The sequence below is a fragment of the Cololabis saira genome, chromosome 24 (assembly GCF_033807715.1).
Source record: "Cololabis saira isolate AMF1-May2022 chromosome 24, fColSai1.1, whole genome shotgun sequence".
NCBI classification, from domain to species: domain Eukaryota; kingdom Metazoa; phylum Chordata; class Actinopteri; order Beloniformes; family Belonidae; genus Cololabis; species Cololabis saira.
The window spans coordinates 3,145,488-3,164,972 of record NC_084610.1 but is presented as its reverse complement, the minus strand read 5'-3'; the positions used below and the strand labels follow the sequence as shown (position 1 = coordinate 3,164,972).

Here is a 19,485-nt window from a genome sequence, read left to right as displayed (position 1 = left end):
GATGGCAGAACACCGGCATCTCTGGCCATACAGAGCAGGCTTTGCTCTTGACGTGGTTCGGGGACCGGGTCAGACCGGGTCAGGATGCCTCCCAGAGGACGTGTTTTTGACTACGTTCACACTGCAGTTCCCAAGTGACCCAAATCCGATTTTTTGCTCATATGTGACTCAGATCTGATTTGTTTATGACAGTGTGAACAGCACAAGTCACATGGAATCTGATCTTTTCAAATCAGATTCAGGTCGCTTCCATATGTGGTTCTAAATCGGATACAGGTCTGATGTTTTGCAATGCCACCTCAGTGTGAACAGCCAGGTCGGAATTAATGCCACTTAAAAATGTGGCTTTCTTTCTCCTCCTTCTCCTCTTCATTAACACTTGCTCACAGTTTCGTCGGCTTCCACCACACAACAACTTCAGAATATCCCCATGTATGCTCACTTCTGTTCCTCCATGTTTACCGCCGTATGACGGCGTGCTGCGTGTGACGTCTTTGTTATTGTTCCTCTGCGCATGCGGGTCAGTTCAGGCCACGATGCGTTCAAACTCCAGTCTGATATAGGACACATTTTAAAAGATAAAGTGAACAGCCACACAAAAAAAAAACGGATATGGGAAAAAATGGGAATTGAGCATTAAGGCCTGCAGTGTGAACGTAGTCTTAGAGACCCAGGACTCCGGAGACATGAATCTCCCAGCCATCTGGGGAACGCTCCAGTCTCCCTGAGAAGACGGAGGTGGAGGCCGTGGAGACTCCAGATCTCCAGACAGACATGAGAGTAAAGACAACATTCTCCAGGAACAACATGACGTCAGTGAAAACACAGACCAAACACTGTTTAAAGATTTAAATCAAAGGCTTCTTCACTACACGCACTGCAGACTGAATTTTTTTCCCTTCTAATCTTTGTACAAATACTTTGTTACTGTCCTGTAACAGGAAGTATTTCCTTTTTAGATTTCAAATAAAGCAAAGGCTTCGGAAGTGTAGTGGAAAATCCTGGTCCCCCTACATAAACTAAGTTTCTATAATATAACACCTTTTCCAATTGGACTGAAGAAAAATGCGAAGAGTCAGATCGTCTGGTGTTCTGTTCAATACTGAGGTTTACGGAGGTTTTTATTGTATGAATACAATTAGTACCAACAACAGGAGAGTTAACCGTTCAAACAGACAACTCTAAAATCTGCGAACAGTCCCTCTCCTTATATACTGTCAAAGGGCCTGGGGGCCACACCCCCTAGTTTTTATTTATTATCATGGTTACAACTCATTTTCTTCCATTATTTCTCTCACGTATATTTTATCGAAAAAGAAACAACCTTTCATTTTTTTAAACTTTAACCACTCTCTCCTACACCTTTTCTCAGAAACAGGTGTCTTTTTCTTAGAATTTGTGTCTTTTCCCAGAATCTTGTGTTTTTCTCAGAATCTTATGAAATCTGTGCACACCGGGGGGAGCCCCCGGAGGAAACCTGTTTCTACAAATTTTGGTGTAAATTGCTCAAAAAAAGGAGCAATCTGCATCCAAAGAGAGGAGCCTCGGAGGACACCTGTTCTTACAATCAGTGCCCTCTGTACACAAAAAAAGGAAAGAGGCCTCGTGTGCTTTCTTCCAATTTTGGTCCCAAGACAGGCAGGCTTTACAGCAAACAACATTCCTTTGTATTGAGCAGAGTTGCAGGGATTTTTTTTACAGTCACCAAAGCTTTAAGACTTTTGACTGTCAATCTTTCTACCACAGAACCTGTTAACCCTTAAACACGTAGGATTATTTGATCAGTGACCTTTAAGTCAAGAAAGAAAAGAAAAATAGGATGAATGCAGTCAATTACAGGTGGGGAAAAAAATCAACCGTATCTGATTTGTATAAATCAAAGTGAACAAATTATAGTTATAAGTTATTTGGGCAATACTAAGTACCCCCTAACTGCTCTGTTGTTGCAGCCGAGAGCAGCTAATCACCTGCTCCGATGACTGGATCATCAGCAGCTTTGCAGACCTCCATAAAAACAGATATACTGGATTACTTACCAGTGCACCAAGAGGGAAAGACATAAGCAATGGTCTTAAAAAAGCAATTGCTGCCGCACAACACCCTGGAGAGTTATGTTGTTATTCACAACAATTCACCTCCAGCCAGGCCAGGAAATGCTCAGACAAGAACAGAAAGCCCCAACGGTTGGTCTGAGAAGCTGCTGCCTCCCTGATCACGTTCCCCGTGCAGGTCCATGACAGCACGACCAGGACCAGGGAAAGAGTCCTCACAGACGGACAGCAGGACAGAGAGAGTCCTCCCAGACGGACAGCAGGACACAACCCCCCCGCGCACCAGAGCACTGCAGAGACTAACGTGAGACCATCTACGCTCGGCTGAAACAAAACCACCAACCAATCTGCACCAGAGAGGCTGAAAAAGGAAAGAAACGAGGTTCTGAAATGATGGAGGTGAAGTCCAGACCTCAGCCTGAGTGTGGCGGGAGCAGGACAGCTGAGCTCACGTTAGGAATGGGAGATATTTTACCGTTCACGATATTTTACCGTTCACGATAAACCATCAAAAAAATTCCCCACGGTAAGAATTTGTATCTCACGGTAAAAACGATAAATTCCTGTTGATGACGTTTTTGTTTAAAGTTTATTTGGAAAGTCTGAAAGTCTGATTGAGGAAGGAAGGAAGGAAGGAAGGAAGGAAGGAAGGAAGGAAGGAAGGAAGGAAGGAGCCTGAAAGAAAGAAAGAAAGAAAGAAAGAAAGAAAGAAAGAAAGAAAGAAAGAAAGAAAGAAAGAAAGAAAGAAAGAAAGAAAGAAAGAAAGAAAGAAAGAAAGAAAGAAAGAAAGAAAGAAAAATTCCGATTGATGAGGTTTTTGTGTAACAAACATGGAGGATCTGAGTCATTACAGTTTTGCAGTACAGGTGTAACTCATTTAATTGGTTTTTATTAATTCAATTTAATTGGTGTAGTTTAGTAGCATTTAGTATCTTTTAGAGCAGTGTTTTGGCTCCAAAGACTGAATGTGGTGATAGATTTATAGTTACAAAGGTGGAGTTGAATTGGTATTTTTTTATTGTAATTTTTATCGTTATCGGGATAAATGCCAGAATTTATGGTGATACATGTTTTAGTCCATACCGCCCATCCCTAGCTCACGTGGACGTCCGAGGAAAGTAAAGTCCCTCAGGACATGAAACTAAAGTTAATGCTGCTCAGAACTAACACATCATGGAGGAGCTGAGTGTTGCTCGTATCAAACTATCTCCCTGTGTGATTTCAATCTCTGAAACAATAAAATGCCACTGTGAAAAACCTCCATGTGGTTTGAGCTTTTAGTTGCTGAACACAAAGATCTGCTACACTCAGGTGATTTTTATTTAAATAAGCTTTTCCAAGCGTGCATTCCAACAGGCAGGATTAACCGAGGGGGGACCCAACTGTTGCACACGACTGCACATCTGCAAACACCGTTCAGCACGTTTGAATTAGCTGCAAAAACAGAGGATTTCACGGAGAACAGAGGACACGCAGACTTGCAAAAGGCAAACGTGTTTACATAATGAAAACAAGCCGTGGGAGGACATCCTCCTCCCACACACAAACACACAAACACACACTCCGCAGAGACAGAACCCACTCAGAAACCGTGTTTCCTCTTCCCCCCCCACCAACTCCATCACCTCACGGCTGATAAATCCCACCTGCTTTCATCTGGCAGCGATCGCACAGCCAACAGACTTCTGCAATTACACCGCACACTCGAGCAGAGGGATGAGAGGGAGGCTTAGATGGAGCCGGGAAGACGGGGGGAAAGAGGTGGAGGAAAGACGACAGGAATATGACAGAAGGAAGGATGAGTGACCGAGGTGGGAGCAAGATGGAGATTGAGAGGAGCAGAGAGTAATTAGACGCAGCCATCGGTTTCCAGAGAAGAGGCAGATGAAGGGCTGAGAGATGGATGGACTAAGGAGGATAAGAGGAGAATAAAAAAGATGGAGAGAGGATGGAGGAGACTACGGTTGTGGGTTTATTGACTGCGGGATGAAATAGTGGCTCAGTTTGATGCGAGGGCACACTCTGTTCCCGCTTGTTCCTGTTCGACCTTCATGTTTTGGACGAGTTTGAATCCCATATTTATGTTTATTCAAGTTATTCTGACTTAACAGTTTTGTAGTTTTAACAATCTAAAATGTTTATGCTAATAATAAACACGTTCACCAAGATTTACTGACAACCTTTGTAAAAAATAAATGTAGTTTCCTAACAAGTTCATGCTCAGACTATTGAACCTGCCTCAGTTTAACATGAAGAGCTTTGTTCCTCCCATTAGTCTATTTTGATGCTTCTATCAAAGTTTTCGTAACTTGGGGAAGAAATTCTTAGCTTGAGGTTTTAAGCAAGTATAACTTTCAAGCCCCGCCCCTTCCTCTCTGCTGCGCTTCAGCTTAAATGCAAGATAAAGGTGTTATGGTTTGGTTTGTTAGGACCCAAGTGCAGGAGAACAGGGAGGCCAGAGGCAGGAGTTCTCAAAAAACAAAGGATTTATTCCAACAAAAGGTAAAAACAAAGCGCTGCAGGATCAAAAACACAAGGAACAGGGATCAAAAACTTGGCGCACATGGAGGAAGAACCAGTACGGACCGACAGGGAACCAAGGAATGACAAGACAAGATATACTGAAGGGATAACAGGACACCGGTGCAGACACAATCAGGGCAGATGGGACACAGGCGGGGCAAGACAGAAACTGAAAGTCACAAACTGGGGGGAAGTGTCAAACCCTGACAAAAGGTTGCATTGTCTAAAGGCTGAGTTATGGTTCTGCATCAAAACGACTCCGTGCCTACGGCCTGTGCTTCGCGTCGACGCAGACCACACACCGTCACTGACGCCGTCACTGACGCCGTCACTGACGTGCACCTCCCAAAAATTGTAACTAAGAGTCGAGGTGACGCAGACCACACGCAGACCGAGAGGGCTGTGATTGGTTCGCTTGGTAGCAACGCATTTCCGGTTTCCGGTTTGAAGCAGTTGTGAACTCTTTTCTTCGTGTATGTGTGATTTTTTTTCACTGTGACCGGAAAAGTCGGATAAACCATTCAGGAAAAGATCGCGAATTAGCGGTCGCGGGGGGTACTGCACTGCAGAGAAATGGAGTGACGGAGAATGTATAATGTCCAATAAATAATGTAAAACATCAATGATGGGACTGAAAATGCCCAATAAAGAAATACACAATGCTCATAAATTGATGTAAAAGGTCCAGAGAGTCACAAAATACCAACAAAAGTATGCAAAATGGTCATAAAGGGGAACAATACAACTACACATGGATTTCATACTTTTACTAGCGATATCCAGGAGAATCAAAATGATGTTAATACACAATGCTCATCTTTGACTAAAATGGTCCTTGACAATTCTGACTAAAATAAGACTAAAATGCGACTGAAACTTGACACGACTAAAAGTGTACTGTAATGTGTTGTTAGCAGGATGTCCAAGTAATTTGCTGAATAGGCTCCAGCTGATCCAAAATGCAGCAGCACGAGTACTGACAGGAATCAGCAGGAGAGACCACGTCTCTCCAGTGTTAGCGTCGCTCCATTGGTTACCCGTAAAATTCAGAATCCAATTTAAAATGTTATTACTTGCGTATAAAGCCCAAAACGGCTTAGCTCCACATTATTTGCAAGACCTGATAGTGCCTTATGTTCCTGTCAGAGCTCTCCGTTCTCAGAGTGCAGGTTTACTCGTAGTTCCTAGAGTATCCAAATGTAGATTTGGAGGGCGGGCGTTCTGCTATCAGGCACCATTACTTTGGAACCAACTTCCAATCTGGGTTAAGGAGGCTGACACCACCTCCACCTTTACAACTAAACTTAAAACCTTTCTGTTTAGTAAAGCCTATAGTTAGTGTTTAGTAAACCTCTAGCTGGTGTTGGTAAATCTCTAGGTAGTGTAAACTTTAGTGTGTCAGAGTCGCTCCTGTAGTTTCTTGTGCTGGCCCCCCCTTCTCCTCCCTTTTCTCTCTTTTGTCCATGTTGCAGCATCCTTTGCCGGACACCGGAACCTGCAGTGTGGGAGTGAGGGGGGCAGGGTAACGGCCCCTTTTGGGCGGGGGAGAAGGTTCGTCCCTCAAGACTCCTCTCCCTGGCCCTGCCCCTTTTCAACCTTTCCCCGACCCTGCACCCCAACCTGGGACTTGCTGATTGGGCCGGAGCTTCGGGAGCTGCGTGCTGGCCTGCGGTCCCCACCCCTGGTCATCCCGTTGCTGCTTCCACCTGCCTGCTGTGCTGCTGCCGTCCCTGACCCACCAGTCTGGCCTTCAGCAGGAGGGTCCCCCCTTACGAGCCTGGTCCTGCTCAAGGTTTCTTCCCTCCTAAAGGGGCGTTTTTCCTTGCCACTGTTTGGCTTAAGGCTTTTCTCCCACTAGGGGAGTTTTTACCTGCCATTGTTTATGTAATAACTGCTCAGGGGTCATGTTCTGGGTATGGGTCTCTGGAAAGCGTCTAGAGACAACTCTGTTGTATTAGACGCTATATAAATAAAATTGAATTGAATTGAATTGAATTAAAAGGAGAATGAACGTGACTAAAAGTAATAAAACTAAAATGATAGCTTGAGCCAAAGACTAGACTAAAACTAACATTGAAACAGGCTGACAACAACAACACTAGGTGCAACCAGTTCTGGTCCTCAGAAACCACCATGTTTTATACGAGGGAAGTTTATATGAGTTCATTTAAACCAGCACGGTATTAATTGACAAAGAGACAGAGGAGCCTCTCACCAAAGTTAACAGCTGCATGGTTTCTTCCCAGAGCTTTAAAATATTAATCTAAATTGTGCTTGCTTTAATGCATTTAAATGAGGAGGAAGTGCTCAGCTCTCCATCCTAATTCCATCCTGAGAAGTTGTGAGCAAACACACTTCGTCAGCTCCACCACGACAGAAACAAATGCTGCAGCGCCGACTGCAGCAACACCACAACTCCACCAGACCCAAACAAAAACATGCCTCGTAAGAAAAACACGCCTCGTAACGGCGGGCGTTTACGTCAGTCCTCGTGGAGTGGAGTGACTGGACTTGTGGCCGGAGTCAGACGGTCAACTGTAAATCTGGGTGATGTAACAGCTCACCCACTGACTCAGACTAATCTGGCTAATGGCTCCCACCACTTTCTGAGATGGATGGCTCACTTTGCACGTGCTCCCATACCAGCTATCCATAATTGATTAGATACATGGCCAGATCAGAAGTGGATTACAAGGCCCCGGACAAACCCAGACGCGGCGGCCCCTCACTCATCTCAGAAAAGAAAGACTCTGCAAACCCTCCGTCTTTGTCATCGTTGTCATTCTGCAACGATAGCTGCTTGTTTGGTCTCCCTGAAACCAGTTTTATTTCTGTTTCAGATCATTTTGCTTCTCTCAGAGGTTTCATTCAACCTCAATGTTGTCGTTTTGTTTCTTTGTATTTTAGATTTCTGTCATCACTGTACGTCTGGTCATTCCACGTGTCGTCATGTTGTGCCTATTAGTCTCTCTTTGTGGTGCCGTTGCACATCTTTGAAACATTTTACATCATTTTGATTCTCCTGGATATCGCTAGTAAAAGTATAAAATCCTTGTGTAGTTGTCTTGTTCCCCTTTATGACCATTTTTCATACTTACTTTGGTATTTTGTGACTCTCGGGACCTTTTACATCAATTTATGAGCATTGTGTATTTCTTTAGTGGGCATTTTCAGTCCCATCATTGATTTTTTACATTATTTTTTGGACATTATACATCATTTCTTTTGCATTATGTCCTTTGTGGACAATATGCAACAATTTTCAGTTTTCTCAGATAAAATGTTTGTTTTCATTTTTGAGCATTTTGCCCCCCAACTATGGACAACGAACATGCATTCATCCATTTTTCATGCTGCTTCTTTTTTTCTTCCATTTATGAGCAATTTATGCCTATTTTTGGACATTTTGCATCAGACATCTTCTGGGTGTGTGGAGAATTTCATTCCATTCATGGATGTTTTAAGCTTCTTTTTGAACATTTTTCATGCATTTGATGCTTCTTTGTGGGCGTTTTAAATTAATTTGTGTATATTTTGCATACTCTCATAAGAGTGTTATGCTTTGTGGATATCGTTTATCCCTTTTATCCATTTGTGGGCATTTTGTGTCCTTTATTTGACATGATTCTCTGTTTGTGGCAATTTTGGCAATTCCTAATGGACATTTTAGAAGATTTGGACACTTCCTCCATGAGCCCTGCAAGTGTGTTCAGGAATCGTTCATCAATTGTGTTTATTAAATGTCACAAGGCTTTTAATTACCAGGAAAGCTTCTGTGAGTCAACTGATAATTGCTCATTTCCTGATAAATGACCACACTCATTATGTAATGGGAGGATTTGTCCTCGGCAGGTCAAGCACTACTGTGCCGCTCAACACAGCGACACATTTAACTGGGGACGGGGATGATCAGCTGCTCGGGATGCAACAGAAAAAGAGAGAGAAAAAAAGTGACAACCAATAGTAACGAAGTGGTGATGCTGCGCTGCTCCGAGAAGATTAGAGCGACTTTCCATCGGGAATGAAAAAGTATTTTACCCTGCTGCTTCTTAATAAAAACCTCCCGCATCCACAGCCGTACTCAGTACTCAAGTTGTAAAAAAAAATCAGGGGGGATGGTGGATTTTATCATATGGGGACAGATAATTTGTGCTGATTACAAATAATAAAATATATTACAAATAATAGCAGTGACCAAAACACCTGCAGAAATACTGCAGGAATGACATAGCAGCAGTTAAATGCAGCCTTCTGTAAGCTTTAAATATCCACTGGGCTTACATCAAATACATCAAAACACAACAATAAAAAACACTTCTCTGAACTTATCAATATGACTCTGTCCTTCACAGGATAAGTAACATGGATCACTGCAAAAACTCACAATCTTAACAAGAATATTTGTCTTATTTCTAGTTAAAATGTCTCATTTTAGTAAAAAAATCTCATTACACTTAAAACAAGACTCATCACTGGAAAAAACAACAATTTTCACCTGTTTCAAGTAGATTTTCACTTGAAATAAGTAGAAAAATCTGCCAGTGGAACAAGATGTTTTTGCTTGTAATAAGAAGATAAATCTTGTCCCACTTGCAGATTTTTCTACTTATTTCAAGTGAAAATTTACTTGAAACAGGTAAAAATTGTCAAATAAGTTATTTTTCTGGTGTTATTTTTCTGGTGATGACTCTAAAGTTGAAATAGCAGTAAAACCACATTCATTGATGAAATGACATAAGGGATGGAAAGGAGGGATGTCAGTTTTACAGGGGGGATGATTTGGACCGTTTTTATTTCAGGGGGGGATGCCATCCCCCTCATCCCCCCTCACCCCCCCTCAACTCCAGTACTGGCCGTACTGCTGCATTACTACCCCTCCCTTATGTGCTGCACAAGTTTCCACACTGCTCTCCTTCCTGTCGGCCCTGCAGAGCAGATCTGCTCACAAACCTTCCATGTGGGCGCAGAGAGATCCAGGACAGAAAAAACCCAACTGGAGCCCAAACAGATCCTCCTACTGTACCGTCTGAAGGAAATGTGCTTGTGGAGCGTCCACTTTGACTAATCTATAAATATTCTGAATGCCAGACACACTTCACTTAACTGCTCCCGCTCTTCTGGAGTTTATCTCTTGGGAAACCACTAAAGATTTACATCACATTAATTCAGCAGATGCTTTTATCCGACGGGACCATGTAGGGAGCAGCGCCGGCCTCGCCAACGGCCCTCGTTGGGGATCCAACCAGCAGTTTTCCAAGTGAAAGACAAGCACAAAGCACTTTTATGGGCTCACTTTATGGAATATAAGCTCCTTTACAGAGTCTCTTAAGTAGATAAATGCATCGTATTGATTTGAGGGTCCAACAGTGATGTCAGCTAACTTTTAAAATGGCCCCAATCCAATTAAGACATGACTATTTTCATTAAAACGGCAAAATGGATTGGCCAATTTAAGCCCATCCTAACCTAGCCTTGAAAAGTGACATGGCTAATTTAAAACGAGCGTCTCAGCAACTACAGGCTGAGAAGAGTCAGCAGCATTTGCTCTGCCATTTTCATGCAGACGGCTCCATTATGGAGCAAAGCTCGTACATCATCTGTTTTGACTTTCCCACTGATGTGCGAGGATGATAACCTCAACGTGAGAGCAGAAAATGAATAAAATGTCACCAGGATCTCAGCACAGTTTGTGCTCCAGACGGGTCGAGAGAAAGACCTCCCGTCAGTTCTGCTCGCCCACGCTTTAACGAATGTCAGTACTTTCCTTCTTTCCTCCAGGCTCGGGTTTCCAGTTAAAGACAAATAGTCCTCCATCCCTGCAGTCATCCCCATTTTAAACACAGACACTTGTACTGAAACCACAGGTTGTCGTCTTCACCATTATCATTGCCGAGCATCCTCCTCCAGGTCTGACCAATGCTGATGATTTTGGACTCAGTGCACCTGAAATACTTTTATGTGTTTGTGTTTTATGTACTTGAGATGGCTTTTTTATGTTTTCTTTTTCCTACTAAACCAATATCCCCCTTGGAGACAAAATAAAAGCAAGCTGAAGTGGAAAAGAAGAAGAACTCTCACCATCAGGGGCGGAGCAGGGGTCCCAGCCTAAGGGGGGCGAAGCATTCTAGATGTGTCCTTGAGGCCTAAACATCCCCGTTAAAACATAATCTTAATTAAAAAATAAGATGAAATCTTAGCCTTAAAAATCAAAATATCCCCACGGTAAGTCAGAATTATGACATAAAAAATCATAATTTCAACTTTTTATCTCATAATTAAGACTTTCTATCTCATAATTACGACTTTCTATCTCATAATTTCAACTTTATATCTCATAATTTCGACTTTCTATCTCATAATTATGACTTATCGTGGGGATATTTTTATTTTTAAGGCTAAGTTTTCATCTTAGCCATAGTGGTCGGATTCGCCGAGTAGCATAATTCAGACACACGTGTTCAACCTACACGACAGTTTACAGTTTACAATGTGGACGACATGTATTTAACACAATCAGGCACGGCGGTCAAACAGCAACAAACAATATAGGAAAGGCCATATATTCAGCGTCATGACAATGTTATCAGAAATAATTATGACAGCTTACCAATGATGGTTTCATCCAGCGGTGAGCAGAGAACCACAACAAAACATATTTACATCCAAGGAGGGGGGGGGTACACATTTAACGATCAGCCGGTTCTTCATCACTGCAAACCTTTCAATCACTTTGTTCTCATCAATGGCGATGTCCCTCTCCATTGAGAGCAAGGTAAGGTTTGAGGCCTCATCCATGCAGCCCGGACATAGTTTTTAATCATTTCAGCTGCTGAAACTCAGCATGACTTTCCTGCTTTAATGCTATTTCTGATCCGACAACTGGCTAAAGGCTGATTTATGGTTCTGCGTTACACCAACGCAGAGCCTACGCCGTCGGCTACGCGGCGACGCACTCCCTACGCCGTACCCTACGGCGTAGGGAGTGCGTTGGTGTAACGCAGAACCTTAGTTCAGGCTTAAAAGTAAACACAACATGCACGCACGAACCCGTGCATGACAGGCAGACACACAAGGGGAGAAGGGACTATTTCTTTCATTTTTACTTTTTAAACAACTTTTAAAACGCAATTGTTATATAGTCCAACTTTCCTTATTTTATTCAGAACACTTTTTTTTTTCCTCTTCGGCGTGGGCCCCCAAGGAGCAGTGGGCCCGGGGCGGCCGCCCCCCCTGCCCCCCCTGCCCCCCCGCACGCTCCGCTAGTGCTCACCATTGATTGCACCAAGATGAACTTTTCCTGATGCATAAAGCTTTTTTACAGGTATTTGAAGAGGAATGTTCATGTAATCCTACCTGTACAAAACTATAAAAACGGATTTATTTTATTTATTTTTTACAAAGTGTTTTCATTCTTTTCAAATGCAACTCATTTGGGTTGTGTCCTTCAGTTTTCATCTTCAGTACTGACATTTAGGTCAAACCTCAGGAATGGTCTGACAGATTTGGGAGACTTTAGAGCCGATAGAAACAACAGACAGTTCACAAATCTACATCACTTCCTTATCCAATCAGGACAAAGGAAAGATTGTACGGTTCCTCATTGCCTCTTCTGTATGTTTGCATCACTAACAGAAAGAATCGTACTTTGATATGTCACAGCGACTTAGGATAACAAGGAGTTTTTCACTAGAAAATGATTTATGACTCCGAAACATGAAAGGGAAGACTGAATCCAGCGCAGGGATTTAGACAGTGAAGTGTTTCTTTGTCTCTTTTTGCTCTGATTTAGCTCGTAGCTCAGCCTGCTGTTGCCGCAGAGGAGTGATTTTTACACTGTTGCAGTCTGCAGAGTATAATCTCTGACTAACCTTTTGTTAGTGGGAGACAGCAGCTGATCACCAGTGCCAGTTTTCAATGCTGGTGTGTTTGTAATGTGCTCAGGTCCTCACTGCTGGGAACGTGTTGGGAAATGCTTGTTTTTATGGGCTTAAAGCTGGACCTTTTCATGTTTGTGTACCCAGTGTTGTGTCTTAAATGAATAAAAGAAAAGTGGCATGAATGATCTGCATCACCTGTCCCCAGTACCAGGAGTGCCTGTCAGGAACAGGTTAAAATAAAAAACCTTTACTGCGTATTTTCACTAAGTGAAGGCAACTAATAGGCAGTACTGGAGTTGAGGGGGGATGAGGGGGGATGAGGGGGATGGCATCCCCCCTGGAATAAAAACGGTCCAAATCATCCCCCCTGTAAAACTGCCATCCCCCCTTTCCATCCCTTATGTCATTTCATCAATGAATGTGGTTTTACTGCTATTTCAACATTTAGAGTCATCATCAGAAAAATAACACCAGAAAAATAACTTGCAAGTACATTTTTTTTGCAACAGGTTTTTTTGCTTCTAATTACAAGCAAAAAAATCTTGTTCCACTGGCAGATTTTTCTACTTATTTCAAGTGAAAATCTACTTGAAACAGGTGAAAATTGTTGTTTTTTCCAGTGATGAGTCTTGTTTTAAGTGTAATGAGATTTTTTTACTAAAATGAGACATTTTAACTAGAAATAAGACAAATATTCTTGTTAAGATTGTGAGTTTTTGCAGTGATCCATTTTACTTATCCTGTGAAGGACAGAGTCATATTGATAAGTTCAGAAAAGTGTTTTTTATTGTTGTGTTTTGATGTATTTGATGTAAGCCCAGTGGATATTTAAAGCTTACAGAAGGCTGCATTTAACTGCTGCTATGTCATTCCTGCAGTATTTCTGCAGCTGTTTTGGTCACTGCTATTATTTGTAATATATTATATTATTTGTAATCAGCACAAACTCGAGTACTGAGTACGGCTGTGGATGCGGGAGGTTTTTATTAAGAAGCAGCAGGGTAAAATGCTTTTTCATTTCTGATGGAAAGTCACTCTAATCTGCTCGGAGCAGCACCACATCACCACTTCGTTATTGGTTGTCACTTTTTTTTGCAGGTGTTTTGGTCAGTGCTATTATTTGTAATGTATTATATTATTTGTAATCAGCACAAATTATCTGTCCCCATATGATAAAATCCACCATCCCCCCTGATTTCTTTTTACAACTCGAGTACTGCTAATAGGAATGTTTGAACCTTAAAGCAGCACTATGTAACTTTCAGCTTTTGTTGAGTTTGGCGGCTCCTTTGGACAAAAGCGGTAGTGCTTTACCAGAAAGAACACTACATTTCCCATGAGCACCAGCGCGTACTGCCGGAAAGATCCTGCCCCCGTCGCATGCATTTGTTTTGAGAGAATACGGGACACTTTTCTGTTTCACCAAGTGAACAGACGGAACGCAAAAAAAAAGATGTTAAACTGCTGGAAAGGAACTGGAATTTACGGGGATACCTTAAACAAGGAAGCCAGGGAGCGGTATATGGAGAAAATAATGATTATTAACGGTCTGGATCCATATGAAATCCCTATCAAAGAGTGGAGCTCCGATGAGGATTTACTGCCGCAGTTCTGCAGAACCACCGTCTCCGGCTACCTTGTTTAGGAGTGTTTGGCAGCTGCTTTGGTAAATGTTTAACTCGCCATGTGTTTCAATACATTTGTATAATAGTACAACATACAGTACATGTTTTGTATCACTTTTACTTCTCTTTTCTTTTTTTTTTGACTGCTATATTATGCTGAAGAGGCTCCGAGGCGTGAGCAATATTTTTGTTTTCCTCGTGAGATTATTTTTTTCCTCTGCAGCTACAAATAGAGTTAATATCTTTTCCTCAACAAACTAGTTTTATCTGAAGATTGGGGTTAATTGCACCGCAGAGAGCTGGCCAGCAACTGCGTTTAGCTGGCGAAGTGGGGAATAAAACCCGTGTTTTGATCCGACCCGGTCAGTGTGCGTGTTTGTTTGTGATCATGTGTGGAAGGTTATGTTTGGTCGTTACAGCCGCGATCCAAGAGCCGACGACTCTTTTACTCTTTCACTCTGTTATCTCAGATACTTGGTCTCCGTGGTTCTGCCTCCGAGCAGGAAAGCGGTGAAAAGTTAAACCATTATTGATCTTTTCCCCACGTCTGTTATGTGGAGCTGCTGCAGCCACAACGCAGCAACGGGTTACCAGCTTCTGCTGAGCTCTGCGCTCCACGCCCCGCCCATTTTCGTCTCCACTACGAATGGGGAAGGAGGGGGAAGTGACGTATGCCGTAAAGCAGTCAAAACCATAAAAATGTGTAGTTTTTTAGTGTGGAAGGGTTCCTACCATGCTCCTCAAAGTTACATAGTGCCAGTGAAGGCGATACAGACCCCTCAGACCATGACAGAGGTTCATTAAACCTGTTGGAAGTTGATGTACCATCACAATGACTCTGGAGATATTAGATTAAGCTGGAAAAGTTACATAGTGCTGCTTTAAAGTTTGTGAAAAATGAGGCCAGTTTAAGATGCAAACAACTCAAAAGAATAACTTGGCAGATAGTTGCCTGGGCTCGGCAGCGCCAGCAGCAAGAGTCGTATCACGGCGGTGATGCAGCTCATTCGTTACAGTCCCCTGGTTGCAGGTGATGCATTAAGAATTTAGAGAAATTGGGTTTCATCTTGATGCTGAAGTACAACCTGACCTACAGCTTATCAATTATTCAAGAAATAATTTCATTTAAAGCTACAACCTGCTGGGATGCGCTCAATCAATAAGGGCAACCTGTTGCTCAAATTCCTCCTGGAGTCTCTTCACATGCGACATGCGACCGTTGTGGAGCGTGCATGCAGATGCTTGCCATCTGTGTGACGCAGCAGATAATACAGAAGGAAAGAGCTGGTTTTCTCCACGCGAGTGGAGGTCAATTACACTTCTGGGATGGCAAAGAGCAGCAGCATGTTACGCTGCGGCAAGGACGAGACGTTTGTGACGTGAGCGGAGGTGGTCCGGGCCATGTGGGGCCAAACAAAGGCCTGCATCATTGCACAAATCAATACTGAACCTCGTGAGCCCTGATTAGCCACCTCTTGTTATTCAGCCAAGAAGAAGAGCATTTTTCAGGGCCTTTCTTCCCTAAGCTTGCTTTGCATGAACCCCCATGTGAATGTCCAGCGAGGAGGAATCTACCCAGTGGTGATTTAAGTGCTTCCCTGCAACAGCTAATTAACCAACCAGAGAGGAAGAGAGAGACCGCTTTGAAAGTCTAATCCCCTGATAGGCATTCAATTTAAGTTTTGACAGTTTTACAACAGCTGCTTGTCGGGCTGAAATATGAGGCGCAAACGTGGGCAAAGTATCGCTCCGCTGGCTTTAAATCAAACAGGTGGACGCGCGAAGTAATCCGTTAATGTAAAGCTGGGCCGCTGTCGTGTACTCAAAGCGCTGCATGATGAAAAGTAGCTGCCATTTGAGAGAAAAACCAGTCCTCTATCGTACATTGCTCATTCAGAGAACCAAACTATTTATTTAAATGCAAATCCTGAATATATGAGCCTGTTAATGGCTTCCAGGACAATAACATCAAGTTTTATCCTTTACCCAACAAGCTTTACTGTTAAGGTAACAAGCTATGATTTCCATATCTGAATCCAGACAGTGTGTTTTTTTTTAACTTTTTGTTTTAATTCTTAATTAAATGTTTCCACAAAGTAATTCAGAGGCTTTTTGTTTTAAACCATTGCAGTGCAATCAACATTTCAGTTCTGCCGTACACCCTGAGGGTTTGGACGAACAGGACCACCAGTGGATGAGCATCAAAAAAGGAGATTTTTTTATGTGTAAACTGCAGTTAGATCAAATAAAAATGGACACATACATCTTTGATTCATTGTTTCCATTATAATTATAACAGATACGACACAAGCAGATTTGGAAATGATGTGCTTCATGTGATGAGAGGCCAGTACGTGACTGGCAGCTGCGTTAAACTCCACTGCGTTATCAGTAGCGGAGCCAGACTTCCTGGATGTTAAATATCTGGTTTTGTTCTCCTCAAAAGTTTGAATATTCTTCAGGAAGAACTCACGAAAATTCCACCTAGGCAGAAAAATCGCAGTTCCTTTACTGACCACTTGGGGGCGACCTCAAAGGGGAGTCATCATCCAATGACTTCCATATTAAAATGTCCAACTTTGCAGCAAAAACAAACACATTTAAAGCCCAGTTTTAAAAAAAAGCAGTTTTGGTTTTCATAGCTAGATTTCACATCTATAACGTCTGTTGGTGCCTGCAAGTGTCTAAATGTGTTAGCACAGGTCCCAGCCGAGCTCTGCTCGTCCTCATTTCTACTCTGAAACGACTCGTTTCAGAGGTTTCAGTAGCTGGAAAGAGGATTTTTGGATGATATGATGCTACAGAGGTTCTTCAGTTCCTCTGACAGTCTCTGGTCTCATTGTATAGTCTACATACACTATTCTTGATGTATCAATCAAGATTAAGCAGATGAACGTTATACATATGTAATTATGATCTAAACTGTAGAAATGATGTTTTATAGGTTTGTCTTTACACATCACTGGTACCGGTACTGAAGAAGAATCAATCCATCCTCAGGATGAATAGCTTCAGACTCATTTAGAAAATGACTGATATACAGAAAATAAAGACAATTTTAAACTTGTCAGAAAAAAAAACCTGAAAATGGAAATTGTGTTTTCTAGATTAAATTTTTCAGAAAAAAACTCCAAAAACCCCAAAAAAGCCATATCTTGATTTTCCCTTTTTTTAAATAAAAGAAGGCAAACAACATAAGGTTAAATGCTTAATTAGTGGCACATTAAAGGTCACATGACCACAACAGTCACAAAGGCAGTCGTTGATGTCAGAGTCCACCAGTATTACATTTAAATTAAGATGGTTTTAAAATAAGGTTAATGTTTTTCAAATAATCATTCAAATAGATTTAAAAAAAGAGGAAGACTCACTCCCTCCGACCATCCCGGGGGTGTTGCAGCAGGCGAGCAGCAGCAGCAGCAGCCCGGCGTCCAGGTGAGGAGACGCGGTCATCACCTGCTCCGTCTCCCGCTCTCACCTCTGGTTCTTCAGCACTCCGTCCTCCTCTCCTCCTCCTCTCCTCCTCCTCCTCCTCTCCCTCTGGCCCTCCTTTGTTTTAATGGAGCTCTCCCCGCGGGGTCACCGCTGTTTCCACGTCCATCTTCATCTTCATCTTCGCTCCCAACTTGCACAAAGTAGGTCAGTAGGCGCAGCAGCCGCGGCAGCGGCAGACGCGGCAGCGGCAGGAGCGGCAGACGCGGCAGCCGCGGCAGCGGAGACCGGAGGAGGAGGCGAGGGGTCGGTGCGTGTTCCTTCCCCGGGAAGCAAACAGGTAGTTTCCTCCGCTCAGCAACTTGTCCTCCGCTCTCCCTGCGCCCACCCTGGCGCCAGAGGTCGAGAGATGTCGGGAGACCGCGTCCGCGTCCGCGGCAGGTGGAAGGTCGCAGGAGTGGAAGCGGCGCGGAGCGGACGCCGCTCACGTCGACGCTGCTCTCAAATCAATGACATCAACTGGCACAGAGGCTGGAGCAATCTGACAGATCATGTGGGGGGGAAACGTCTGCTGTCCTCCAGTCAGCTGTACGTCCACAAACACACAGCAGTCTGTGCTGAAATCCTGTCACAGCATGGAGGAGGATGAGGAGGATGAGGAGGAGGAAGGAGAGGGAGGACGGGTCCAATTTCTACAGAGTTACTTAGGCTGGAGAGCCAACTGTTGATTATATAATCAGCTTCACAACAAACACACGGATCCCACCTGCCATGTGTTCACTGATTTGATTTGAACAGCTTAATTTATTCATGACTTGGTCCTTCATTTCATCCTTGATTGGTTTCCCCCCCATTTATTAAGACTCCAGCTCTCGGCTGTGATTGCAGCTTGTTCAAGAAGAAGTGCACTTCCTTTAACGGCCACTAGGGGGACTTCATCCACACTGACAGGTTTAAATGGACACACCGATGCTCGGATGCTGCCGACTCCAGCCCCAATGTTTCAACATTTGGGTTTAAACCAATGCACAAGTAGGGAAAATGGCAGTTCCTTTACTGACCACTAGTGGCCGGCTCCAAAAACCAGTCTCCACATTAAAACACCCAACTGTGCAGGGCTGATTTTCAGTACACTTCATCAGGTAAGTACGACTGAGTATTAGGGCCAAACTAAGACAAAAAAATTTGGAAAGTCATAATTTAATGAGAATAAAGTCGTACAATTACGAGAATAAAGTCATAATGTTGCGAGAATAAAGTCGTAATAGAATAAAGTCGTAATAGTATGAGAATAAAGTCGTAATATTATGAGAATAAAGTCGTAATATTACGAGAATAAAGTCGTAACATTACGAGAATAAAGTCGTAATATTACGAGAATAAAGTCGTAATTTATGGGAATAAAGTCGTAATATTATGAGAATATAATTTATGAGAACTCTAACAGGAAGAGCTTCTTCTCCCTGTGTTAAAATGAGGAATATTGAGCATCTTTTGAAGTTATATTAATAATATATTTAATATTACGACTTTATTCTCAAAATATTACGACTTTATTCTCGTAAAATTATGACTTTATTCTCGTAATTTTTACGACTTTATTCTCATATTATTATGACTTTATTCTCGTAATTTCCTTTTTTTTTTTGTCTTAGTTTGGCCCTAATTGTAGGTAAGAGTACGGTATATAAAGTAAGTAATTAAGACAGTGTTTTTCTTGATTGGCAGCCAATGGCTAATTATAATTGCTTTCACCATTTAATTAAAGCGTAGCACTGTATTGACATCTGAGCTGTGAATAAAGAGCAAATAGAGCATATATATTTTAATTAGAGCATTGTTGTGTTCTCAGAGGAAGAAGTATGGCTGCGAGCGGGCAGCTTGTGTTAACCGTGATGACTAAACACCTCCATTTGCACCAGGAGGTCCTGCTGCAGATATTCCCCGGCAGCTCTGCAGCATGCGTTGGCAGAGGGA

The 19,485-nt window shown here is 42.7% G+C and overlaps 1 protein-coding gene across 2 annotated transcripts in view; it reads right to left on the bottom strand.

Moving 5' to 3' along the window:
• The window catches only part of LOC133425367 (fibronectin type III domain-containing protein 4-like), a 58,344-nt gene extending 40,759 nt beyond the window's left edge, over positions 1-17,585 (bottom strand). For both annotated transcript variants that reach the window (XM_061716188.1, XM_061716189.1), the window contains exon 1: positions 17,448-17,585. In XM_061716188.1, coding sequence (XP_061572172.1) covers positions 17,448-17,529 — 82 coding nt within the window. In that variant the 5' untranslated portion in view covers positions 17,530-17,585. The remainder of the gene's footprint in view (positions 1-17,447) is intronic.
• Between the last annotated feature and the right edge of the window lie 1,900 nt (positions 17,586-19,485).